Raw genomic sequence first — 27,882 nt, forward strand, 5'->3', positions numbered from 1 at the left:
AAAACTCACTAACATTACAGTGGGATTTTATATATTTAACTCTGTAATAAACTAAATATTTTTATCCTTTTAAAAACAAAAACATAGTCTCAAATTTAACACATAATAATAATCACAAAAATAAGTCACATTCATTTTATTTTTTCTTTTATCAAATAATTATACTAGATTCAACAGAATAATATAGTTTCATATTTAACAAAATAATAATAATAATAATAATAGTTTTTTATTTAACAAAATAATAATAATAACAATAATATTAATAATAATTTTAGATTAAATAAATTAATATTTTAGTAATTTTGCTAATAATTAACGGATACGGATACCCGCGGGTACAGGTATTATAAAATTTGTATTTGTAATCGTAAGAAAATGGGAAACCAAATATCCGTTCATTTTATCCGTGGATATCCATTAAACTATCTAACTCGTGCCTGTGACGGGTTTTACCCGCGGGTAACCACGAGTACGAGTTTTTTGCCATCTCTAATGGCATGAGACCCTTAGAGAGGTACAAGAAATATAGCCCAAAATGTTAGGCTTGGCATGCTAACATTGTTGAGGACGCGGGTCAGACTTTGCCTTTTATTGAGGATGCAAGTGATTGTGATGTGGTTGACTACATCCATCACAATAGTGACATACCCAAGTGGATATGATATGAAACTTAGATCATTGATGAAGATGTTTGATAGGTGGTTGTAACTTGTAAGGAGTCAATTAATTCATCAACTTATATTGTGGAAATATCTTGAGCTTCTTCGATAGCTTTAATCTTCATATCAAACCTCTAGTATAAAGATCTTAGAAGTTTTCTAACAAGCTTTTCATTATACATCTTTTCACCAAGAGCACAGGAATTATTAGCAATTTCACAAAGAAGAACATTGAATTCTTAAATTGTTTTGTCCTCGCGTATATTAAAGTTTTCAAATTTTGTGGTAAAGAGTTCAACTATTGACATACGAATTTTGGATGTACCTTCACATGCAACTTCAAGAGTTTCCCAAGTCTCCTTAGCACTAGTGCATGTATTAATGATTATGAAGATATTTTTGTCGACTCCATTATAAATAACATTAAGAGTACAAGAGTTGCCAAGCGCAGTTTCATCTTCAACAGATATCCAATCTTTTTCGGACTTCATAGATTCAAAATTGTCTTTAAGTATGATCTTTGGTGTAATCCATCCATTAATGACTGTTTTCCAAATCTTAATGTCCATAAACTTAGAAAAGACAACCATGTGAGTCTTACCATAGTCATAATTAATACCATCAAGAATGGATGGAGGATTAAAGTGAAAATGTGCTATTCTTCTTTCTCAAACAATTTAAAGAAAAAATTTGTTAAATTCACACAACTAACCCCCCACCCTCCCAATTTCATTATGTTATTCTCACTTTCAATGATTACAAACACTATGCTTAGAGAAGCATCTACACTTCTCTTTGATACAATGCATCAAATTAATGAGGATTAAATATTGTTGCAGGTTATTTTTATTAATCATATACTTCTTTGACAAGTAACTCATGTTCAGCTATATCCCTAGCTAAACCGAATATTTTATAAAAGTTCCAGTAAATAATCCTGGTAGAATTCAACCATCGTGACCTCAGCCGTGAAGGTGTTCTTATCAGCTTCCATAGTCTTTACTTTATCTCCTACCTAGAACAAGATTTGGATACAGTATATAGGGTGCACACTCACTGGTATATGAATCCAATCCCCATCTAAGATGATAGAATAGGAAGGCTTTATTTCTATAACAAACAAAATTTGACATTACCTCTTTTGGAAATACCATGAACTCAATTATGAAAACTCCAAGTGCATTGGATATGAAGCTAGAAAATTTCACGTTTGTTGGGATCAAGTGTTCCATCTCTTCCTTAACATGTTACTTCACAAGAGGAGGATTAATGAATTGTGTGTTTCATAAAAATTTGATTTTGAAAAGTTTTTAGAATTAATTTTAGAGTTTAAAAACATTTAATAAAAGATTTTAGAAATAAATAGCGAAAAATAAATTGCAAAAAATATAAATTAAGGTAAGAGAGAAGACACCAAAAATTATACAAGTAATAAAAAAAAAACTTAGTCATGTCCCCAAGATTTGATCTTGAGAGTATCCGATAAAACTTAAGAGTTTTTAATAGGTTGAACTCTCGAAATCCCTTATATTAGAAAAATGAAGTTTGTGGTTAATTTCCAACCAAACAAAAAAACAAGGAGAGAAGCGGTGAGTCTTCCTTCCAAACGATGGATTGAAGCAGTTAGCTTTTTTCCACAAGAAATTTGGAATGGTTAGTTTTCAAGTTTCAAACCAAGATTTTACATTGGATGATCTTGAATCTAGGAGAGCTTTTAACACAATGTTGAGCTCACAAACCAAATCGTGGTTTTACACCAGGCTAACCAAGAAGCTAGGAGATTTTATAGAAGAATGATCTCCAACCTTAATAAGCTTTTATTATTGGGTTAAATTTTAATAGAATGAAGACTTTTGAACGGGCTGGATCTTCGAACCGAACCGACGATTTATTACCAAAACCCCAAAAGCAAGTTTTTTACGGGTTTAGCCTCGAATCCAAATAAATAATGAATGAATTATTAAAAAAATGTAAAAAAAAACAAAATTTCCTTGGTGACCTTATAAATCTACCCTTCCAGAATTACACAATTGCCTCGCTTGCAAAACGACTTTCTTAAAAAATCTACGGCTAAATTTTAGTGAGAGAAAGGGAATAGAAATATTTTTAGAGCGAGAGAGGGAGTGAGGAATGAACGATCATATTCTTAGATGTGAAAGTATATGAGAATGGACCTCTATGTATAGGCTAGAGGTTAACAAAGGGAAATTTTTTCTGGCCAAAATTGATGAGCCAATCGACTAGCATAATGCTCTAATCGATTGATAGGCCTAAAAATAGTTGATTAATAAGTTTTAAAAGGAAATAAAAGATATATAGTTGTTTTCTAACATTAAGATGATTTCCTAATCGCTTAGGGTGCACTTTTGCTCTAACCCAAGATTGGGTGAAGTGCCAATCGATTAGCAAGAGCAAAAAAATTTCCAGAGCTTTTCTGACAGCTTCTAATTCATCTGGCACGACTTCAAGGCATTTTTAGAAGTATTTTCTTGAGAAAAATAAGTTTGAAAACTTGTTTATGTTTGTACGATTAGCCGTATACTTTTACGAGAAAGCACTTATGTTTTTACAATGTATATTCACTCAGACGTATTAGGTTGATCTTTCACACACTTTAAGTCTTGTCCGATGTTTCAATCTTGCAAACATTTTCTCGAGCTTTAATTTAAGATGAGGGTTGACCTATATTCCATTTAGGTGTCGTCATTAGAGAATCAAATTTATCAAACTCTATTGACCTGCTTGCATATTTAATCGTTTTACGTTTGACTCTAGTTGTCATCATCAAAAGCATATTCTTTAGGAGAACTTCCTTGACCAATAACCTACAAAATAAGGTTCCATGTTATCTCCCTCTTTTTTATGTTCACAATGCATCTCTCATGGAGGTGGTAAAAGAAACAACACATGTTAGTTTGGAGTAATTAAACTCCCCCTTAATTAAGTAGAGAGTATACTCTACTCCTCTGAGAATATAATTCTCCATTATCAAAATCAAAAAGGCGGATAAGGATGCGGTGCGATAATTTAGATATGCAAACATAAGAAATTAAACATTTTGGAAAAGAAAAAACATCACTCTTTTTATTAATAGAAATCGCTAGGAATTAAAGTACAACAGAGAAATTACAAAATTGAAATACACTACTACAAAATGCGCAAACAACAACGCCCAAGTCACCACAGTTCTTCCATACACCGTGGTGACATCTCAAATCTCAGGCACTAACATTTTTTCTATTTTTAAATTAAATTTTTTTTAGGATATAATAACGGTTGTTAGGCTCACCGTTGTGATAAAATCAAGTTTACATGGGTTCGAACCTCAGCATCCTAAAACATTTTATTCCTTTAACGTTAAGGCGTGTCTTTTCTTTTTTTATTTAGTTTTTTAAAAAAAAAATATCACTACAGTTTTTTGTACAACTGTTGTGACACACACACACGCGCGCACACACACACACACACATATGAGGAGGGATATTCTTACTCCAAGAGTAAGTTATCAAGACTTACTCCTCATCATGACCATTGATTCTTCTCAATCTAATGGTTAAAATTAATTAGTATTATTTTTCTCTCTCCATATTTAATTACTTATTAATTTTAACCATTGGATTGAAAAGAATCAATGGTCATGATGAGGAGTAAGTCTTGATAACTTACTCTTGGAGTAAGAATATCCCTCCTATATATATATATAAAGAAACCTATCACCACTGTTGGTAATGAAAATCGTTGTGAAAAAATTTATCTATACATAAGCGAATAAACTCTCGCTTCTTGACAATATCGCCATATCCTTCACAGTAAAACTCTAGCATCCATTTTTTCTCTTCTTCTTCTTCTTTCTTAGCTTTCTTATTCTACAGAATAGTCGTCAATCTTGTTCTTCATACATGAAGGTATTCTTCTTCCTTATTCTCTCGTTTTCGTGTATGTTGTTGTTATGTTTCACATGATTTTCATAATATTTTTCTCTTCTTCATTGTCATTAGATTTGCTGTTGTTGTATATTTTTGTTGATAAATGTTTGTTGTTATGATTTTTTCATATTCGTCTCCATCACCTTAACAAAGCGCATCTGTGGCTATCGTAAATATAGTTTGCGTAGCTATGGAAAAAAATAAGTATGAAGTTTTTGTGGAAAATTCATTCACCTTATATTTCTTTTTCATAGCTTCACAAAATAGATGAATTTCATAATTTGTTCCATTTCCATGATCATTTTCTATAAAAGGTGCATTCTAAAATGTATGTTTTTTGTATGTTGTTGCATGTATTTGTTGTGTTGTTGTATGATGTTGTTGTTGACAAATGTTCTCAAAACAAGAATAAGACATTGCTTAGTCACAAGAAAGAGGCTTATTGTGACTTACTAATGTTTTGTTCTTTAAATTCTTATACAGGTTGACAGTAGATGAAGTATAGTTTATTATATGTTATATAGATTGTTTGTTTCATTAACATTTCAGTGAAAATACATTCATTTAAATTGGCATAAAAACTTATAATCTAAAAATTAAGTTGTATTTGAAAACCAACTTAAATAAATCAATATTTTCCGGATTGCTTGTATCTCATCATTTATTTCACGTTCTTTAGCATTTAGAATGTGATTCAATGAGTTGATTCCTTCACTACATCGATATCTTCTATTATAGTTTAATTTGAATAAAATCTAATTATTGGTTGGGTCTACCTCATTGTCATTGTTTATCATCTTGATTGTTATGATGATAAGTTATCATAACAATCACGATGATAAGTGACGACAATGAGGTAGACTCAGCCAATAAATTGATATTTTTCAAATTAAACTAGAATCAAAGAAATCAATGCAATGAAGGAATCATACTATTAAACCACATTTTATATGTTAAAGTGCGGGAAATGAATGATGAGACGTATGCAATTCGGAAAATAATAGTTTGTTTAAGTTGATTTTCAAGAATAGTTTAATTTTCGGATTATATACTTCTTCATCAATTTGAATGGTTGTATTTCCTTAATGAGATGTATGGAAAAACAAGTAATCTACATAGTATATAATAAACAATGGATACTTACCACAAAGGTTATCTAATGTAACCGTGATGAATTGTAATTTATGTTCCAAAATATCGCTGCTGAGAAGAGAACCTGGGACTTTTAGTTTTATAACAACAGTTGAGTTAACTAACCATTGTGATAGCTCGCGCGTTTTCCATTAAACTAAAACGGTCACAGGACAGTGATTGTAAGTAACGCATTTACAATAGCACTCAACATAACAACGCCAGGACCTGCGTGATTATATGTTAAATGCCTTTTTCATAGTAGTGATAGTACGGAAAATGGGAAGTAGCATGAAATTGAGCACACTTAGACAACTAGGTGTGACAATTATTTGTCAAAATCATCATCAAAGAACAAATCTCATGATATTTATGTTTGGTCTGGAATGAATTTTTGAGTTATAAATTCAAACTTTTCATTAATCATCTTTATCTTCCCAATAATGACTTTGAGTAGGTCTTAAATTGAGGGTAGTTGAGGAATAAAGTAGTCAAAATCTTCTAACTCTATGGGTGCTTTTTGATCATTTGCTTTTCATTTCTTCTCATTTGAAGAGGGATTCTCTGTCATTTTCCATTAATGATCTCAAATATCATTGTTGGTAGAACTAATTTTCCTATTTTAATTGTTTTTTCTTTATACTCTTTATCTCCGAAATTGAATCTAGTATCTTTCACTATTTTTGTGATCAGATTACCATATGGTAGACATACTCCTTCTTTCTTGCTTCCCATCATGTACTCGATTACTTGTTTTGCCCAACTTACCTTGATTTTTTTTCTATAGACCATAGAGCTTCAACAAAAAATTGGATTATGAGGCTAAAGTTACTCTTTCTTGGAATAAAAACTATGTGATTAATCACATAGTGAATCATACGACTATTAAGGCGGATATACTTAGCAATGAATGGATTTGGTATGGAGGGTGATAAATCCTTCATAAGAAAGGATGCATCGAGCTCGTGGTTGAACTTGTATCCTCTGTAGGATGCATTGAGCTTGTGGTTGAACTTGTATCCTCTATCTTTGAATTCAAGATGATATCTTCATGAGAGAGATTCATAATCTCCTCAAACTTTTGCTACAGAAAGAGTTATCCTATACTTTTTACTTCAGATTGAACTATTTATTCAGTGAGGTAGAGATTTGATAAGAATATTTTGACTAATGATTAATACATCTTTCTTGAGGGGCTACAGAGGAAGGTGGATATGTTAAGTTTTTCAAATGTTTTAAAGAATTCACGTTTTTTTTAAAGCTTCTAAATCCCGTGTATGATTTATTAGAAGGGTTCGGTCGGCAAACTCTTGGAAAAATCTAACTTCTTGTTGTTTGGCGGTGAAGAATTCAAAGAAGGGGCTGGTGGAAAAACTTAACATTTTGGGAGCCATGATGATTTTGAAAGAATAATCTCGCCCTCACAAGATTTGAAAGAGAATATGCAATGCAAAAGAATTAAGGAGGATGAATACTTATTTATAGTGTGCTTCCTAATGTTGATCGTGTATTTAACACAAATTCATTATCACATTGAAATAGAAACTTTAAGCCGATTAGGATTTTGCATAGAATTTAAAATTTTACAATATTATGGTTGAGTCTCCCAATCTTAGGAGGTTTGAAACTGCTTAAGTTAAGGGAGTGAAAAATGTGTCAGTTATACCATATTTTGTTCAATATTAGTTTTTTTAAGTTTTAGTATATTCATAGTTGTTATAACCTATTTCCAATTGCATTGTAAGATTTTTTAGACTAAGGATACTTGGGAATTGAAAATGGTAAGAATTCTTGGTGCAGTAAGCTCACTAAGAAAACTAATAGAGAACAAATAATAATCCAAGTCAAAATATTGAAGGAAAACAAGGTAAGATAATTTTCTACGAGTGATTATAGTGATCTAGTGGAGAGGCAAGTCAAAAAATTCACGGTGACTCGCAAGAGAAGTTTGGCAAAGTGAAACCCAATTTTCTTAGCAATTTAGGGAAGCTTTATTGGTCTCAAAGGTTAAGCTAGAATTTCCCTCCTCTAAAGTAGGGGTGGCAAAATGGGCCCGACCCGTTAGGCATGTCTATTTTTCCCGCACTTTAGTGTGAGGCGGGCCAAGGTTTTAGGACATCACCCTTTAATGTGACCGCTCCGCTCCACCCTATTTTTTATGTGGGATTTTGCGGGCACGGAAATTAACATAAATTTTTGCATTTTTAGGCTTAAAAAGTGTAGTGCCTGCGAGCTTATCCCGCCCCGCCCTCACTTTTTTGCGGGACGGGCCAATATTTTTTGTCCGCACCCTTGACTATTCCCTCCCAGCCCCGTTTTTTTACGGGCTTTTATTGGGCGGGGCTAAACGGGTCGGGCATGCCCGTTTGTCACCCCTACTCTAAAGTAACCTCAATTTTCTAGGCGAGAAACTTGTTCACCTAACAAATCATCATTTTCCAAAACATAAAAAAAGTTATCTCATAAGACATATGAAGAATCTTAAAACTTGTGAAGCTTAAGGAAATGTAGAGAGAAATTGAAGAACCGGGAATAGCATTATGGAAGCATTCAAAGGGTTAATCTTCAAGCTTTGGATACAGATTCTTCATCTACTCATTTTCTTGTATTAGCTACCATGAATATATGTAGATTATTTTTTGTTTAGCTGGAATAAGGTTCAGTTAGTTAAAAGTCTACCGTAAATTGTTGACCTTGTTGGCTATATAGAATCTTTATATAGTTATATCAGTTAATTGTTTTTGTTCTTAATGATTTTCCAACGATAAAACTTTGAAATTGAACTTTTGAGTTAGAAAGTGTTGTTATTTGTGTTCATAACCTTATAATTTCTGTCAATGTAGAAATCAAGAATAAAACTCTAAACTAACCTCGATGAGTCAAACATGCGATTGAATCATATCCCTTATACTCATACCCGAATATAATTATGAGAATGAAAGCGAAAGCATACCTGAGTTTGCCATAGGGAATCACTGAAGGTATGCGGATATTTGATCTTTGGATTTATAGAGTTTCTTATGCCTCCTTGATTCTCCTCTGATGGGGATGAAGAGAGAATTCCTAATAAGATAACTTTCTGTTTTCTACAAATAGGGATAATAACCCATATTAATAACCTTAAGGTTATTTCTTTGTTTTCAATATTTTAATTTGGTCCCCCTTAAAATTAGATATTGACTTATGCTATATACACAATAACCTAACATTTCATGACATTTATGCGATTAGCTACAGACTTATTATTGATTAGACCCCTATAGCTTTGCCTAATTACATAATGGCCCTGACACTTGTATAATAAATTTGTGACCCAAAAATTCTAACAAACTCCCACTGGTCACACACGTAAATTTACACATGTGTTTGATTTTATGAGCTCAAAATTTACCATTATATTCTTTAAGCATATCCAAATTATTTCGTCCATTATTCATAACACTATACAGAATCATAGTGATTTTTGTTATATCAATCATAACTAAACCCATCAATGATCACTAATAAAGACACAACAAAATGACATAGATTCATCATGAAATGTGTAGCATGAAAATCACATAAAGTTGGTCTGTACCTGTCAATTTTCAAGTGGTCCTTCTTTACTTTAGTGAGATCATTCAATGAATTTATGGAAAAATACCCTTTGCCGTCCCTTATATTTACCTCAGGGTCCATTTTGGTCCCTAAATTTTTTAAAAGGTCAATGTAGTCCCTTATGTGTTCAAACAGTGCCATTTAAGTCTTTTCCGTTTAATTTTCACAAACGACGTTTATTTTTAAAGTCGTGGCATCTGACATGTCTATGTTGTGCACGCAGGGCATGTTATGTGGCGTATATTATAACAAAGGTCATAAAAAATTCCAAAAATTCAAACCAAGGTCTCCTTAGTTATTGGACAACCTGATGTACTACTGAACCATATTCCTCTTTATTTATTTATTTATTTTCCTGTTGTAACTACTTAAGTTGCACACTATGGGTATCATTATAACCTTAAGGTCCTCATCAATCATTTGTTTGAGAGCTGTCATATAAACCTGAGAAAAAATACAGCTTTTACATAGAATATTAACTCTTGACAAACAAATAAAAAACTCAGTTAAAATAATGAGTTATTTCTAATGGAGGAAAAGGATAAAATTTGAATTCTAACATACTTCTTCAGCTTGAAAAGTTATGAGATACTTTTCGAGACCCAAGGACAGTAAAAAATCATCCACTGTAGTATTAGCATATAAAAATAGCAAATATGCTTTTAATTTTCTTTTATGTTGTAAAGAAATTACTTATTTTAAGATAATTGGAAAGAAGTAGCTTTTGCTTATTATGAACATAAATTAGCAAGGTTTCATCTATTAACAAAAACTGAAGAATTTATAAAGTAAGGAATAGATTGCTTATGTTTGTATTATGTTTATTTTGTTTGGAAATAAGTTTATTTTTCAGTCCAAATTCTCAGTTGTTAATCAAGTGGTTGCAGCAGCAAAATAAATCAATAAAGAAGAATATAGTTTATTGGTACACCATGTTGTCCAATAACCAAGGAGACCTTGGTTTGATCCCTAGATGTGGGCAAAATTTAAGATTTTTTTTGGATTTTTCATGACCTTTATGATAACATATGCCACGTAACGTGTCAAGCGTATAAAACATAGACACGTCAGATGCCACGACTACAAAAAAAATGATGTTTGTGAAAATTAGACAGGAAGGACTTAAATGGCGTCGTTTAAACACTTAAGGGAGTACATTGACACTTTTAAAAGTTAATTGACCAAAATGGACTCAGAGGTATATATAAGGTACGAAAAAATATATTTTGCCTAAATTTATTGTACAAAGTATCAACAATTGAATATCAAACTTTATTAATTGGAAAAAAATATCCAAAATCATAATATGCATGCATAATACCAAAACAAAGAATATAAAATTCACAAATGACTAACTCCCACTAAACCAAAGACTCCTCTAACGGTAACACATCAATGCGAGCAATGTGCTCATGAAAGACCTTTGGTGGAAGACCTTTTGTAAGAAAGTCTTCTATCATGGAGTTTGTCCCCAAGTGTTCTATGGAAATCTATCCACTTTGTACCATTTCCTTAACAACTAGGAACTCGATGTCATTATGTTTTGACTTGGTCGAGCTCCTATTATTGTTAGAATATAAGATGGCTTATTTGTTGTCACAGTATAACTTAAGTGGTCTTTCAATTCCTTCCATAATTTGCAGCCCAGTGACAAGATTCCTCAGCCAAATCCCATGGTTGGATGCCTCATAACATGATATAAACTTTCTTCCATGGTGGATGAAGCCATAAGAGTTTGCTTAGCATTGCGCCAAGAAATTGCACCACTAGCAAACATGTAGATACAGCCTTAAGTGGATCTTTTACTGTCTTGGCATCCAGCAAAATATGAGTCAGAGTATCCAGTGATCTCTAACTGGTCTAATCTCTTATATGTAAGCATATATATTTTATTCTCTTTAAATATCTCATAAACTTTTTGGCTGCTTTCCAATTTTCCATTCCTCGATTGCTCAAATATCTGCCTAACATCCCATCTATGAATGCAGTATCCAGATGCGTACATACTTGGGCATACATCAGACTCCCTACAGCTGACGCATAAGGAATCTTTTGCATTTCTTAAATTTCTAAGTTTCCTTTTGGGCACTAATTAAGACTAAATTTGTTTCCCTTAGCAATTGAAGTATCTCCTGGTTTACATTCCTGCATGTCAAACCTTTTAAGCACCTTTTTGATATAGCTCCTTTGTAATATTCCTAGAATACCACAAGATCGGTCTCGATGTATCTGAATTCCTAATACAAAGGAGGCGGCACCAAGATCTTTCATTTTGAATGTTCTTGGTAGAAATTTCTTGGTTTTGTGCATCATGCCTATATTATTGGCGATAAGCAGTATGTCATCAACATACAAGACTAGGAAAATGTACTTGCTCCCACTGAATTTGTGATACACAAAATCTTCAACAAGATTCCCCTCAAAACCAAATGACATAATTACTTCATGAAACTTGTGGTGCAAGGCGTCTGCTTTAGTCCATAAATGGATTTTATCAATTTTCAAACCATATTCGTCGATTCTCCCGACACAGAGTTTTCTGGTTGCATCATATAGATCTTTCGTCAATGTTACCATTGAGGATTGTCGTCTTGACATACATTTGATGGAGTTCCATATTATAATATGCAACAAAATCCATGATTGTCCTAAAAGAGTCTTTCAATGAAACTAGGGAGAAAATATCTTTGAAGCCAATCCCTTCCTTTTGAGTATAACCCTTAGCCACGAGACAAGTTTTATACCTCTCCACATTACTATTAGAATATCGCTTGGTCTTAAAAATCCATTTGCAACTAATGAAATTCAGACCTTCCAGTAACGGGAAATGTTCTTAGACTTTATTGTCTTGCATGGACTTATACTCCTCCTTCATTGCTTCCATCCAAATTTCCGAGTTGGAATCCAGCAATGCTTGATAAAAGTTGATTGGATCATCTTCCATCATACCATTATTTTCCTCATGTTCTTGGAGAAAGACTATGTCTTCATCCGAAATAGCATTTCTCCTTTCTCTAGTTGATCTCCGCAAAGGTATTAGTTCTTGTAACACTTGTTCTTGAAGATTTTGAGTTTATTCTTCATGAATTACCAAATCATCTTAAGTAGGAGGAAAATCAACAATGTATTGTGGAGGTTCCATACTTGCTTGATCAAAAGCAACTGTATGAATTAGTTCTATAATTATTATCGATTCTTCTTCTAAAATAAAGTCTCTAACCTTATTCTTCCTCCCAAACTCAATATCCTCAAAGAATGTGGTTTTTCCCGTCTCAAAGACTGATTTTAGTTTGGGATCATAAGATTTGTAGCCCCTAGATCTTTCAGAATAACCAATAAAGTAGTTGCTCACTATTCGAGAGTCAAATTTTTTTCATTTGGCCTATAAGGTCTTACCTCAACTGGACATACCAATACGTGAAAATGTTTTAGACTAGCCTTTCGCCTAGTACAAAGTTCATAAGTGGTTTTGGCATCTGCCTTTGTTGGTACTCTATTTAGAATGTAAGATGCAGTTTTTAGTGTCTCTCCCCAGAGTGGCTCTAGTTATGTAGAAATACTAATCATACTCCTTACCATATCCTTAAGAGTCCGGTTTTTTCTTTCAGTCACACCATTCATGCTACGTAACCCTAGCACGATGTACTGTGGGATGATTTCACATTCCTCTAGGTATTTGGCAAAGGGCCTCGGACGTTGTTCACCTGAACCGTTATATCTATCATAGTATTCACAACCACAGTCAAATTTGACTTTCTTAATTCTTTTGTTAAGTTAATTCTCAACTTCAGCCTTAAATGATTTGAACACATCCAATGATTGAGACTTTTTATGTATAAAAAATATGTATGCATATCTAGAGTAATCCTCTATGAATTATATAAAATATTGTTGACCATTCCAAGGTGTGGAAAATGGTCCACAAATGTTTGTATGTATCAATTCTAAGACATATGTAGCTCTATATGCACCATATTTCTTTGTTTTGGTCTGTTTACCTTTAACGCACTCAACACAAACATCAAATTTTGTGAAGTCAATGGAATCCTAAATTCCATCTGATATTAGTCGCTCAACTCAATTTTTAGAGATTTGACCTAGGCGTTTGTGTCGTTATGCTCTTGAATTGTTATCATTAATTTTCCGCTTAGTACCACGTGATTCAACATTTAAAGATTCGCCATATGCAGCTATTGTGTCAAGCAAATATAGATTATCATGACTCATAAGTGAACCAGTTCCAACAATATTTGAATCAAAAGATAACTTAAACATATTATTCCCAAATGAACACAAATAACTTAATTTTTCCAAATAAGAAATTGAAATTAAATTCTGTCTAAATGACGGAATAACAAAAGTGTCTTTTAAATCCAAATAAAATCTAGTACACATTAATAATCTAAAATTCCCTACAGCTTCCACCTCCACCAACTTTCCATCTCCAACATAGATGTATCTTTCAATATCATTTGACTTCGGGTAATTCAAGCAACCCTGCGTTGAAACACTGATGTTAGTAGTTGCAGTTGAGTCTAACCACCAAATGTATCTAGGTACTAAAGCTAAATTGGCCTCAGAATAGATCAAAGTAAGAAATGTACCTTTATTTGCATTCCAAGCGTGATATTTAGGACATTTCTTCTTCACATATCCAGACACTTTTCTAAAGAAACAATTATCATCCTGTTTTTGTTTCTTTTGTGCTGGAACACTTGCAGCTTTATTCTTGGGCTCGTAACTTTTCTTTCTTTTTACCTTATCTTTAGAGGTGCTAACAGAATGATCACTTTCTGTCTTATCATGTTTCATCTTTTCCTCTTCTTGCACACAAAATGAAATGAGCTTATTAAGAGACCATTTCTCCTTCTGACATTTATATGATATCTTAAACTAACCAAACAGTGAAGGAAGATAGAGTAATACTAAATGAATGAGCAAGTGTTCAGACAACTCAAGCTTTAATGCCTTAAGTTTTGAAATAAAGTTTGAAATGCTCATAATGTATTCCCTTATATTTCCTTTGCCTTGATACTTCATGGAAATCAAGTTTCGAAGAATAGTACTTGTTTTTCGCCTTACTACTTTTCTTCAAGAACTTTTCAATCTTAGCAAGTAAATCTTTGGCATCATTTATATCTTCTGATATAGTACCCTAAAAAACATCAAGAATGTCGCGCTTAATGATCATGAAACACATGCGATTGGAGTGATCCCACTTCTCATAATCTTTTCAATGTTCAAAGGTAGTAGATTCCGTATGAGAAGCAGGTTTCTGCTTTCTTAATGCAAGGTCAAGATCTATGCAGCCAAGAACAATTTCCATGTTCCCTTTCCAATCCTTGAAATTTTCCCCATTAAGGACTGGAACCGAATTCATATTAGCATATATTGAAGCAATTGTAGCTGAAACAAGAACAAAAATTAAACATTTAAATATGCTCACATTAAAGAAAACTCAAATATCAATTTTTTCAAATAAAGACATAACCTATCTCAAGATACCTAGTGCATCATCAATGTTCAGTCTTTGGACACTAATATTAATCGCTAGCAATACTCTTATTGTAACGGTCAAACATTGATAATAAAAAAATGTAGAATAATAAAATCCTCTTTAGATTGATTTATTATTCACATGTAAGACCTTATAATTATCACATATTTATCATCACAGGCGTGTATGAAAGGCTAAACCATTAGCTTATTTTGTATCTTAACAGAAACAGAGTTTCAAATATAAACATAACCATGAATATGATTCATAATTGATCCAAAATCTACCAAGAACAAAAAGAAAATATTTAACTCAGTATATCATACTGATTTTATACATAAATCATTGATGATCGATACAATTTATAAGGTAGAATTTGATAATGCAAAGTACCGCAAGAAGGAAAATTGTCATACAATGCGGAGCGGAAAACAAAACTTTTTCTTTAGTGATCCTTACGAATGAGCATGATCAGCGATAGAAACAGTTGCCTCTTGTGGCGATTCAAACCTTTTATGCATAATCGAATGAGTGATCACGAGCATTGATGAAGAACAACGCCTCTACGCAGGCCACACGAACAGATATCTTCAGTCATAGTGCTAGCTGATACGGATGAAGGTTTTGAGTGAAAGAGAACGAAAATATGGCTAGGGTTTCACAGACTAAATTTTCATCAAGTGAGAATGCTTTTGCACAAGGATTCTATTTATAGAACCATTTGTGTGGTATGCAAGACAAAAGGCCCACTTAGGTGTATGTGCATCATATCTTATGATGTACCATATATCACTTAAGTGCATGGTACCTTACCATATTTTGTATTCTACTTAAGTACACCATACATTACGGTGTTCTACAATTCATTTAAGTGCATTGTTCCTTACAATGTTCCTTATTTACTTTATCTCTCACAATATGTCCTTGTGTGTGACCCTAGAGGTTCTCGCGACGTTGGCAATTATATTAAATCATGCATTTAACAAAGTAAACAGTGAACGGTAACTAGCAACACATCGCTGCTACCCAAGTCACGAAAATATCATGTGATCTGGCAAAACCTTTTCTGTGGTAATACTTGTGTGTATAATTATCCTTTTGCCCTTATGTTTATATTAAATACAATGCATAGACCGTGTCACCCTTGTCTAGTTTAATATTGGGCCCTTAGACATTTATCATGTTGCAGGATGGGAAAATTCCATCTAGGTCACTCATGTTCCTCAGCATGCTTTGTGAAGTACCCATCAACTATCTTTATGGTCATCTACTTATGGACAACGTTTAATTAGCAATAAAGTACTCGACTCTACAATCTAGGGTCCATAGTGGTTTCAGGTCAAAGGGTGGTATACACCACTAATCACCATGAGAATAACTTATGACACTTTGCATAACATTATATGTAGTATTCTCATAACGGGTCAACCAGTATAAATATTACTCCTAATATTCATACCTATGTCAAGGCTTTATAACTCCTTATCCATGATCCATGAGATGTAATCATCAGTCTATTTTCATAATAGTCTCAATGCTTTAATATTATTCCATTTCACAATAAAGTTCGACTACGGATAATTTAATAATAGTGTCCTTATGTTTAATGAGGTCTCATGATTAAGTCACACTTAACATTTCATTAAATGCACTAGCTATTCTAGGAACTTTATTATTTTGGAAAAAAACATAATAAAGAAATACCTTTTATTATTAATAAATAATCCTATACAAGTACCAAAAGTATTGGCATCTAGGGCTTACACCAGCACCGCATAAAAATAACATATCAAATCGATTCTACACAAATTAGAAGATGATAATAAATCCCAATTTTAAAAAATAAGGGTTCCAAAATAAATTTAAAAATCAAATTGAATCTGATATGGGTGGCTCTGATACCACTTGTTAGATCTATTCATTACCATATAATTTTTATCAATATAGAAATCATGAGCAAAACTCTAAATTAATCCCGATGAGTCAAACATGCGACCAAATCATATCCCTTATACTCATACCTGAATACAATTATGAGAATAAAAGCGGAAGTGTACCTGAGTTTGCTATTGGGAATCACTGAAGGTTTGCGGGTATTATATCTTATTATTTGTAGACTTCCTTATGCCTCCTTGATTCTCCTCTGATGGGATGAAGAGAGAATTCCTGATAAGCCTTTTTTGTCTACAAATAGGGACCTTAGGGTTATTTCTTTGTGTTCAATATTCTACTTTGGCCCCTCATCAGATTAGATATTGTCTTAGTGTATCTACATAATAATCTAACCTTTCATGATATTTATGCTTTTATACCTAGACTTATTGTTAATTAGACCATTATAGCTTTGGCTAATTACATAATAGTCCTAACACATGTAATATTACATTTGTGACCCAAAAATTCTAACAAGTGTTTAATGATACTTTTAATATAAAGGATCTAAAATAAATTAATTTGTGGATACTAGTTGTTAGGCATATGACTAGGTTTACAGTCACAAACTATTGTCGAAACCTAATGTTATTTTTTTATAAGCAAATATATATTAGAAAGACAGTACAAGGGGTACTCAATCCAAATTAAAACAAAGATACGACCTGAATACAATACAGATCAAGTCAACAACGCCAAATATAGCTATTGACAACACAAGGACACCAACACATATTACTTTGAGATACAAGCCACTAGATAAGAACACTAGTCCAGTCAACAACAGTGTAGTTTCCCTTTATACCTTACAACAAACCATTCCCATGAACATGATTTGATCAAAAATACCACTTCTTACAATCCCTTACATCCCCCCTTAAACAGTTTCTCATTCTATCATATCTAGAGTGACCAACACGCAACCAACCTAATCAGATATTGCAATTTTTTCTTAGTTTTCCCCTTAGATTATGCTGAAACCACTTTAAGTTATCTTCAATCGAGTATGCTTCTTCCACCAAGTTAACACCCATCCACCTATGAACCTTCCTCGAAACTTGAGTTTCTACACAACAATGAAAAAAGAAGATGAATGCTAGTCTCTTCAACCCCCAACATACATAGGAAACACTACACTATAACTTTCACTAATGTCCCCTATTCTGGCTAGTTAAACTCTAATATGAAGCCTATTATGAATTAATCTTCAGCCATACAGATGAACTTTACTTAGAACATTTGATTTCAATAATCTGTCCAACTCTCTAAGTGTGGTCTCTTCCAACTATGTTTCTGCATTTCAAATCTCATCCAATCTCATACAACTAGATTTGACATGAAAGCAATTGATGTTCCTCCACCATACAAAAAATCTTCAAATTCTTGATTTGGTTGGTCCATATGTCAAATGTCCAACATCATCCTCAATTCATTACCTTCTACTTCATATAACAAGGTATCATCAATACCAAATCCCACATCCAAGCATTATCAACCCATCATCCCATATCAACTACTTTAAACTTATATCGAGGAACACACAAATATAAACTTGGAAATAGTTTATAGAGAGGGTTAGGCCTTAACTATTTGTCCCTTCAAAAATCAATTCATTTTCCATTTTCTAGATTGCAAGTGATGTTATTTGCAAGCTAGTTTTGCTCCTCTCCGACATCTCCATCTGCTAGCCTCAAATTCCTTCACCATTATAAATCCTTTCTATTATTTGTTGGCCAACTAACATCTAGAATTTTAGCTTTGATTGCACCGTAACTATGGTAAAGATGAGCAGATCAAACAACATTGTGCTTATTATGTATTGGCCAACTCCACTTGCTCAACAATTCCAAGTTACACCTTTCATCGTGCCTGACTCCTAACCCTTCATTTTTCTTTGACTTTAACACTATGAGCCAACTAACCCAGTTGATTCTCTTATTTTCTTCAACACCACCCAAAAGGAAAACTTGCTGCAATTTCTCTATCTCACTGAAGAAAAATAATAAACTAGGAAACTATTCAAAATAGTGTTCAATAGCACCAATGACACTCTATTGACAATTTTCTTCCTACAAAGATTATAGACGAGAACGAATGAGTACAAAGCTTTGCCAAGATTGAAGACCATATTGCCCCCTCCTAGGGTTGGCACCTACAGGTATTCTTAGGAATACGAATGGAACTACTGCCATATGGCAGTATTGTGGAAGTTGCTTACATGAAGTTATTCTTTAAATTTGCACCTGTTTTGGGCCAACCGGAACGGTCTTCAGCCGGCCATTCACATGGAGTTACAATTTGTCTGAAGGACTCAGAGCACAAGAGATCTACCATATAAAAGAGTATAGAAAATTCGAGTCCAAGATTCATCCAACAACTCCCTACATCGCATGCCTAGAAAATAGCAGGTTGTTATAACCGCCGCAATGGAACAATGGTGTTGTCTATGTAAAAGAGGCTACACAACATGCATACATGGGAAAACACCACGCAAGAGGCTATGTGAAAGAGAATTCAGGCCGTCATCCCTGATCTGACCACATCGAGAAGAGACAAAGCTCCAAAATTGTAGAATCACCAGAAGAGCAAGAATTCCAAAGACCTCCTTAGAGCCTCGAGGGAGACCAAGGCAACCATGCTTCTCCACATGACCAAGTAGAGAAAATGTCAGCAAAGAATTTGCAAAAACATCCTCTATGCGGCCACATTTTTATATAGAAAAATCCAATCATTGGAGAATCCTTCTAAGCTAGGAGAATACAACGGGAAGGGAGATCCTGACGAGCACATGCAACTCGTCAACAAGTGTTTGAACTACTTCCATGTTGACGAATTTTCCAAGTGTGAGCTATTTACGTTAACATTAATTGGATCAGCTAGAGTATGGTTCAACGCTCTACCGAACAGAAGCATAGAGTCTTAGACCAACTTGAGCGAGAGATTTACCGCTCACTTCACGGGCCGAAAAAGGAAGCCATTGACAGTAGTTGCCTTAAGCCGAATCATACAAGGGAGGAAGAAGAGTCTATAATCTTACAGCAACCATTTCACGCCAATGACCATGGAAGTAGAAGGAGCCGAAGAAGGTCTCAAATTCTGGATATTCAAAAATGGCCTACTACGGGATAGCCCTTTTAGACAGAAGGAGTGTGATAACACAGAGTTGCAAAAGGGAGGAATCAGAACCCCCCCCCCCCCCTCTCCCATCAGGGAGTCATATCGGACGGACAAGACAAAATATTGCCGCTACCACAAGGGCCATAACCACAAACACTTATTGTGTTTTCTAGATTACTTAAAGAAATGATCAAAGCTTGATATTGATAAGTGATTTTGATGAGGATAACTTATATGACAACTTGTATAACAACCTATGAGGATTCAATTACGACAAGTGGTTAACGATGCAACATACGAATTAGGATTTGATGATCACTGCAGACATCCTCTGATGATGTTACTTAACTTAAAGAAATATCAAGTCTCATCTTCAAGAATATTCAATCAAGTGTATGTATGATTGGCTTATTCGGCAAGACTTGAAATTTCAAAGTATGAAAGAGAAGAAGTGTGAAAGCTCGCCCAGTCACGTTTGAGTAAACCGTGTTTTATAAAAACACAAGGGAATTATCGCGTAAAGTAGCATGGCTAAATCACACACACAATAAAACATATTTTAAAGTCCTTATATCTAATTCACAAACTATTTGAAAATAGGGTGTTACACTTACCACGTGGCACTCATCTATTAAAAGAATCAGATGAAATGGAGGTATTTGATTGCTAAGAGTACATGAAGTGGCATATGCATTTAACTTCTTCTTTTTTTGAATACGCATATGCATTTAACTTTGACTAACAAAGTTAACAGAAGAGACAACTGTGATACTATTTGAAGAAATAAGGGATCAAATTGACCCTTTTAAAAGATAAAGGATAAAAAAAACTCAAATGTATAATTAAGGGGAAAAAATATTTAACCTTAATTTTGCATCGTTAACATAGTTGAAATGGACCTATCAGAAATACAAACCATCATATAAGACCATACAACTCCATATCCGTTAATTTTCAAGTGTGTTAATAATTAAGTGTTCATTATAAAAAAAATTACATATAACAAGTAATTAGCCTTTTGGTTAAGAATAAAAAACAATTGGATAGTTTTGCTCACAAAAGGATTTTTTTTTTTTTATAAATACTTAGCTCATAACACATTAAATTTTTTTTCACTCGAAATCTTAAGCTCCATTTAACAAGTCAGTTTTTTAAATTTATAAATTCTAACTTATATATTATAAACTCACATTTTTAAAAATTATTTAGTAATTGACATTTTCTTACAAATTATATTTTATTTTTATTTGTTTATAGTTTTTATCAGAAAATTTAAGTAGTTTATAATTAGAATTTTGTAGTTTATCGGTTATTCTCTTAACTTTATTTATTTTATCTTATTTTAAAATTAAATAAAAAGTAAAATATCTTTTTTGTTATAATTAATATTTATAAATTAACTTTAACTGTTAATTTTATAAATAACATAACTTTAATATATTAATTCATTCATTTTCATCAAATATCTTATAAACTATCAGAAATAAATCATGTTATAAATTAATTTATTGAAATTTTGAGCTATTTTTTATCAAACTTAATATGATTTTCTTAAAAGGGCCAATACCGTATTTATATAGGCTAGTATTGAACCATCATTTTCTTTTAGATGACAATATTTGAACCATAATTAATTAGGCTTGTCTAAAACAGATTTTTTTTTTAAAGCTATTAAAAATAAGACTATTATCTAATAAAAAGACTATTAAGTTTTAGCCACATGCTTGCTCTCTACGGCATTATGCTAAAAACACTAACTAAACCATTTCCTTTTTAAATATATTTTCCTCTTACTAAGTCACAATGATGAAGATAATAATGATTAGAAATCAGAATTAATTTAATTTATTTTTTACACAAGCACATTGTTTCTTGTAGAAAAAGACAACACAAAATCAAAATAATAAAATGAATATTTCCAACTTTATGGGCAAATCCACACAGTTCCATAATTATATATGCTGAATAAGACTTTAGTCAATAAATAATAATAAATAATTAAGCTACTTTTTAAACCGACAAAAACAGCAACTTGATGACACCATACTTATTAATAATATAATCAATAAAATAAAAGAGCGTTTATTTCACAGTTAGAACAATTAATTAAAGAAGATACTAAAGCAATGAAAATTAATTAATTTTAGTTTTTGCAAATAACTATTGCACATGTGATGACCACACAAGCCGGTGGTATGGTTGTGGATTAAATGAAATATTTTAATAAAAACAATTAATTAGTATTAAGTGAATATCAACCAATGCACCTAATAATTAGCTGTCTATAATTTTGTCATGAAAAATAAGTTAGTTGTCTATAATAAAAGTTTAGCTTAAAATGGATGGATTAATTATCAAGAAAAAGATGTTTTTGTAATATGAAGATATAACCTATAGTTTTTCAACATGGTTAGCACAATGGTATTAATAGAAAATTTTCCATATTCATTCCTACAAGATACTATTATTTATACGTCTAGGTAACCAATATACACTACTAGAAAATTCGCTTTTAGTGACCGATTTAGTGACCAAAAAATTTTGGTCACTGTAGTGACCGAATTAGCCACCGAAATATGATATTCATGAGCCAATTTTAATAGGTCACTAAATCGGTCACTAAAATACATTAGCCACCGATTTAGAGACCAAAATTTAGTGACCGAAATTTCAGTCACTGTAGTGACCGAATTAGCCACCAAAATTTGATATTCATGAGCAAATTTAAAGAGGTCACTAAATCGGTCACAAAAAATATTTTTTTTATGCAATTTAATTTATATATATAAATTAGAGACCGAAATTTCGGTCACTAATATTTTTTGTTTTGTTTTTTTATTTTTAATCCTCTTTATTATATTATTATTTCCTTTCCATTTTTTTAAAGATTTTAATTCTCTTTCAATTTTTAATTTTTAATAAAATTTTCATATTTTTTATTGTTTTAACATATAATATATTTGTAAAAAACTATATGTATATATGTTTAAATATAAAATATAACAATAGATGTAAAGTGGTGTAGTGGTAAGTTCTTCTTAAAATATGCGGAGGTCACAAGTTCGATTCCTAGGTATCACAACTTTTGATTTTATTTTATGAAAAAGACTACTAAAATCGGTCTCTAAATCGGTCACTGAATTCGGTCACAAATTCGGTCTCTAAATTTCGGTCACTAAATTCGTCGCAGATGCTTAGCGACTAGCACTTTTTCAACCGAAATATAATGGTCACTAAATCGGTCGCTAAACGTTTTAGTGACCGATTTTTAAGCATTTTCGGTCTCTAATTCGGTCACAAAAAGCGAATTTTCTAGTAGTGATAGCTTAATATAACATTAATTTATTTATACTTCTAAGTGTAAATTTTTTTAAATATGCAAAAATTTATCATAAGAGTAATTTGCAGCAATCTTTGGATTTTAACCATAAAAGATAAAGTGCATTTTTTTCAATTATTAAAAAAATAATAATAATAATAATAATAATAAACATTGTTGTTTGGATGTAATGATGGAACTTTTCAAAGAAATGATGAGATAGAAGAATTGTACATAAAGTTGAAAGAGTAAAGAACGGATAGAATTGAATTTTATACATTTTTTCAGACACAAGTTTTCCATCACTAGTGAGAGGGGTATGTAGCATTTCACTTTTCAGACATATATAGCAAAAAACTTTAGCTTGTGATAGTGAAATTTTGCTAACAGTAACTAATAGAAACTCCGTCAGGTTTTCAACTCCAGTGATTACGTCAAATCAAATAATATTAATTTAATTAGTTGAATTAAAAGTTTCTATATTTGTATGTATTTATAGTCTATAAATAATTAATTCAGTTACTTTGAACGTCACGTCGTAATTTCTCTTAAAATTAATCTTTGACTCAGTTGATAAGAAATTGAGTCATACTCACTAAGGTAGTAAGTTCAACACTTCTTTAGTGAATAATCTATGAGGTCTATTTTGACTCTGATTTTGTTGTGTTAAGATTCGAGTGAGTTCTCATGTAAACAATTTTTTGTTTTTGTTTTTATATAATAATTTGTTTAGATTGATTGAATATAATATTATAATGAGTTAAGAGACCCACCATTTCCTGTAAGAGACATGAATGCTAACATCTTAGAAAAGACATGTTATACTGCTTTATGAAATCCATTTTCTCACCTTCCCTCTTCTTTTCAACTTAAACACTTTATACAATAACAAATCCCATTTCACATTGCTCAATCTCTATCACATAGATCAACCTTACATTACATGTATACTATATCATATATATAAAATATTAAATTAAAAAAATAAAGAATAAAGAAAATTGAAAGAACCTTATTGACTATGACCTCTCTTCTCTCTCTCTCTCACTCACTCACTCTCTCCTATATTAACTCAACTCATTTTCTTAGTTGCCACTTCATTTTCCTTCCTTCAATTCTCTCTATCACTAAATCATTGCTTCATTAAAGAAACTTGAAAATTCACAAATGGGAAGACACTCTTGCTGCTACAAGCAGAAGCTTAGGAAGGGACTTTGGTCACCAGAAGAAGATGAAAAATTACTAAGGCATATAACTAAATATGGCCATGGATGTTGGAGTTCTGTGCCTAAACAAGCAGGTAAATTTAATTATTCAATTATATATAATAATATAAAATAAAAAAATTGTTAAAATTTAATTATATTTTTTCAATGTTGTTTATTTTTTTTTCAGGTTTGCAAAGATGTGGTAAGAGTTGCAGACTTAGATGGATTAATTACTTAAGACCAGATTTAAAAAGAGGAACATTTTCTCAAGATGAAGAGAATCTCATTGTTGAACTTCATGCTGTATTAGGCAATAGGTAAACTTCAATTCATGGAATCAATTCTGTTTTATATTCGAGCATATAGTTCGATTCAATTCGATACTAATATGTTGTGTGGTTTGGTGAATCAGATGGTCTCAAATTGCGGCGCAATTGCCCGGGAGGACTGACAATGAAATAAAGAATTTATGGAACTCTTGTTTGAAGAAGAAACTGCGGCAAAAAGGTATAGATCCTGTAACTCATAAGCCATTGTCTGAGGTTGAGAATAATGGAGAGGAGAATTCCAAGAGTCAAGAGAAAGCGCCGGAGTTAGTGTTACTATCCTCGAATGAACTGAATCTTTTGAAATCGGAGAGTTCTAAATCAGATGCGGGTTCTAGCTATGAGCAGAGAACATCGTCTTCAATTTCGCCGAAAGATTATGCGCTAGAAATGGAAGGCTCTTGCAACAAAGAGTTTTTCATTGACAGGTTCATGAGTTCGAACTCTCAGAATTTGGATTTGATGGGGAATTATCCGATTCAGATGAGTTACGCGAACAATGAGAATGATAGTAGTCATTGGTTTAACCAAACTGGAAAAACTTTCGATATGAAATATTCTGATCAGTTTCATTTCAATTCCGCTACAGCAGCAGCAGCAACAACTATGTTTCTTCCTAATTCGTATTGCTGCAACAATTCGCTCGATATTCCTCCGTCTGAGAATGTTTCTACATCAATGATGAAAAGTGATGGCAATACATTAAACTTGCAAAACAGCAATTTTTCTTGGGGAGGATTGATAGAAAATCATCATCATCATACAGAAGAAGCTAAGTGGGAGAATAATAATAATAATAATCATAATGAGTTCTTTCACAATCCGATTTTAATGTTGGCTTCTGAATCGTTATGCAATGAGATAAAGCCGCAAATGAATTTGGTACCTGATAATTTCGAGACTATTTTGCCTCATACAAAGCAAGAACAATCACATACACAAAATTCTAATATCTTTTCTAAGGATATTCAGAAACTCAGAGAAGCTTTCGGAGATATGTGAACATGATTCGACGATAAAAGGAAACATTCAAGATTTTTAGAGGAGTTGTTTTTCTTAGTACATCTGTGTGAAGCCACTGATTTTGTTATTGTATATAGGTATGTGAATCTGATACCAAAACAAAACCAAAAAAAACTATTTGATTTTCACTCTTTTTTGCTTTGTTGATATTTGTGAGCCAAACACATTTTTTAACTTTTTCTTTTCTTTTGTGAGTGTGGGGTAGAATTGGTGAATAAGAAATTCTTTGTTGTTTTCTCTCTTTCTTTCATACACTGTAACAGTATTGGTGCTTTTTTTTTATTGGTTCATTTTCCTTACATTGCTATGAACAGAAACATATTTAGTTATAGTTAGTTTCTTTACCTATAAAAAAAAAAGTTGAAGAATCTTTTTTATTTGGTATATGATTTTATCTTGTCTCTAACTTTCATGCAAATATGAAAATGACACTAAAATTTGTCAATCATTTTCTAGCTAGATAGTAGAGTATAATATATTCACTTCTATAATAGTTTTGATACTTTTCCATCTATGCAAGTTTTACTTTTCACTTTGTATATTGAAATTGTTAGCCTTGTTGTACTCTTCACAAAAACATGTGAATTATTTATCTTTTTTGGTAAAGAAAAGGACAGCATCAAAGTATAATGATTACTTTGAAGAATAGTGTACAAGAAAGAAGTGTCATTTTCTTCTGAATAGTTTCATTTGGATGCTTTGATGTACTTTTAGACTTTGAAACACCTCTAGTACTTGATTTTCTATATATTGTTTGGTAAAATTACTAAACAAGTATAAATTTCAATAAAGCCAACAAAAACCATGTAAGTAGTTTCACTTGCTTCTGAAATCAAATTCACCTAATTGTAAAAAAAGTGGTAATATTAATAACCATTTTTTCAACAATCGCGGTGAATTTGGTTTCATGACTTTATGCGCGAAAACAATGTTATATGGTGCATATATAAACTTATAGATAGTAGAGGCATCTAATTTATCATATAAACTAATCCATTCAAAGAAAGCAAGAGTATGTAAAACGATCAATAACAGAAACACCGAATTCGAAATTGTCATGATGCACATACGAATTCTCTTCTTGGATACTACTTCCAATTGCCAAGACACCAGGTGTATGAAGCTGTGAGAAAATTGTAGCAGCTTTACATTTGATTCACAGCATCAGCAAAAGCGTCATTATAAAGCTATTGATTGTTTTGAAATTTGGATTAGCGTCGTGGCTGGGATAATCAGCCTCGACGTTATTACCACAAGTTTAGTTTATGATTTTGGTCGTTAAAAATTTGGGAAGATTGGTTTGTTGAATTCAAATATGAGTGATTAAATCCCACATCGACTAGAAATAGAGAAAATGTTAGATATATAGGAGAAAATGTTTCCATCATTTTAGAAAATGATAGAAATTATTTGAAAAATTTAGTGGAATACCGGAAATTTTTTTTCAAAAAAGTTGTAATTATGTTTAGAATAAATAGGGAAAAGTGTTTAACTTCGAATTAGATTGGAAGTTATTCTGTAATTCAAAGGGATTTTTCCTAATTCATTTTATATATCAGTTGGTTTCTATCATGATGCTAGCTTAGAAATTGCACAATATGTTGCCAAAATGCCTCTCGAGCACTCAGTGGCCACAGCTAGACAAATGTGCCTACATTGCATAATCTCAACAAAAACTAAAAGCTAAAGAATGCAGATTCTTACCAGTTTCAAGTCCTTGACAGTTTGTATTTCTATATCACAAATTTGACAAGGTTTGCCGGTAACTATGCTGAAACTTTTTACTACAAAGCTTTCAAGTTCACAACGACTTTCTTATTTGAGTTGATTCTCAACTTTCTATTCTCAGTATTTTGCTCTTGATTTTTCTTTGAATATGTACGTTATAGTTCTTTTTGTTCTTAAGTACTATATTTTTCCATTGATTCAAGATCTCTTTTATATAGATGAAGAATATATCTATTGGAGGGTGAAGTTGGAAATTCACACAAGAAGACATTTGATGCACAATAGTAGAGTGGCGCTAACAGCACTGAGAGGAAGGATGGAACGTATTGAAAAAGTTGGTACTGACTTACTGTCCTTTTTGCAGAGTATCGTAGAGGATAATGATTTCGTAATATAATGATATTTCCACACTATCT

At 32.2% G+C, this 27,882-nt stretch overlaps 1 protein-coding gene across 1 annotated transcript; it reads left to right on the top strand.

Annotated features, from left to right (window-relative positions):
• Positions 1-24,318: 24,318 nt before the first annotated feature.
• Positions 24,319-26,049, top strand: LOC131615529 (transcription repressor MYB6-like). The gene is made up of 3 exons (XM_058886744.1): positions 24,319-24,481; positions 24,577-24,706; positions 24,802-26,049. Exons 1-3 carry the CDS (start codon positions 24,349-24,351, stop codon positions 25,715-25,717), a joined length of 1,179 nt encoding a protein of 392 aa, XP_058742727.1. The 5' UTR covers positions 24,319-24,348; the 3' UTR covers positions 25,718-26,049.
• Positions 26,050-27,882: the final 1,833 nt, after the last annotated feature.

The sequence above is a fragment of the Vicia villosa genome, linkage group LG1 (assembly GCF_029867415.1).
Source record: "Vicia villosa cultivar HV-30 ecotype Madison, WI linkage group LG1, Vvil1.0, whole genome shotgun sequence".
NCBI lineage: Eukaryota > Viridiplantae > Streptophyta > Magnoliopsida > Fabales > Fabaceae > Vicia > Vicia villosa.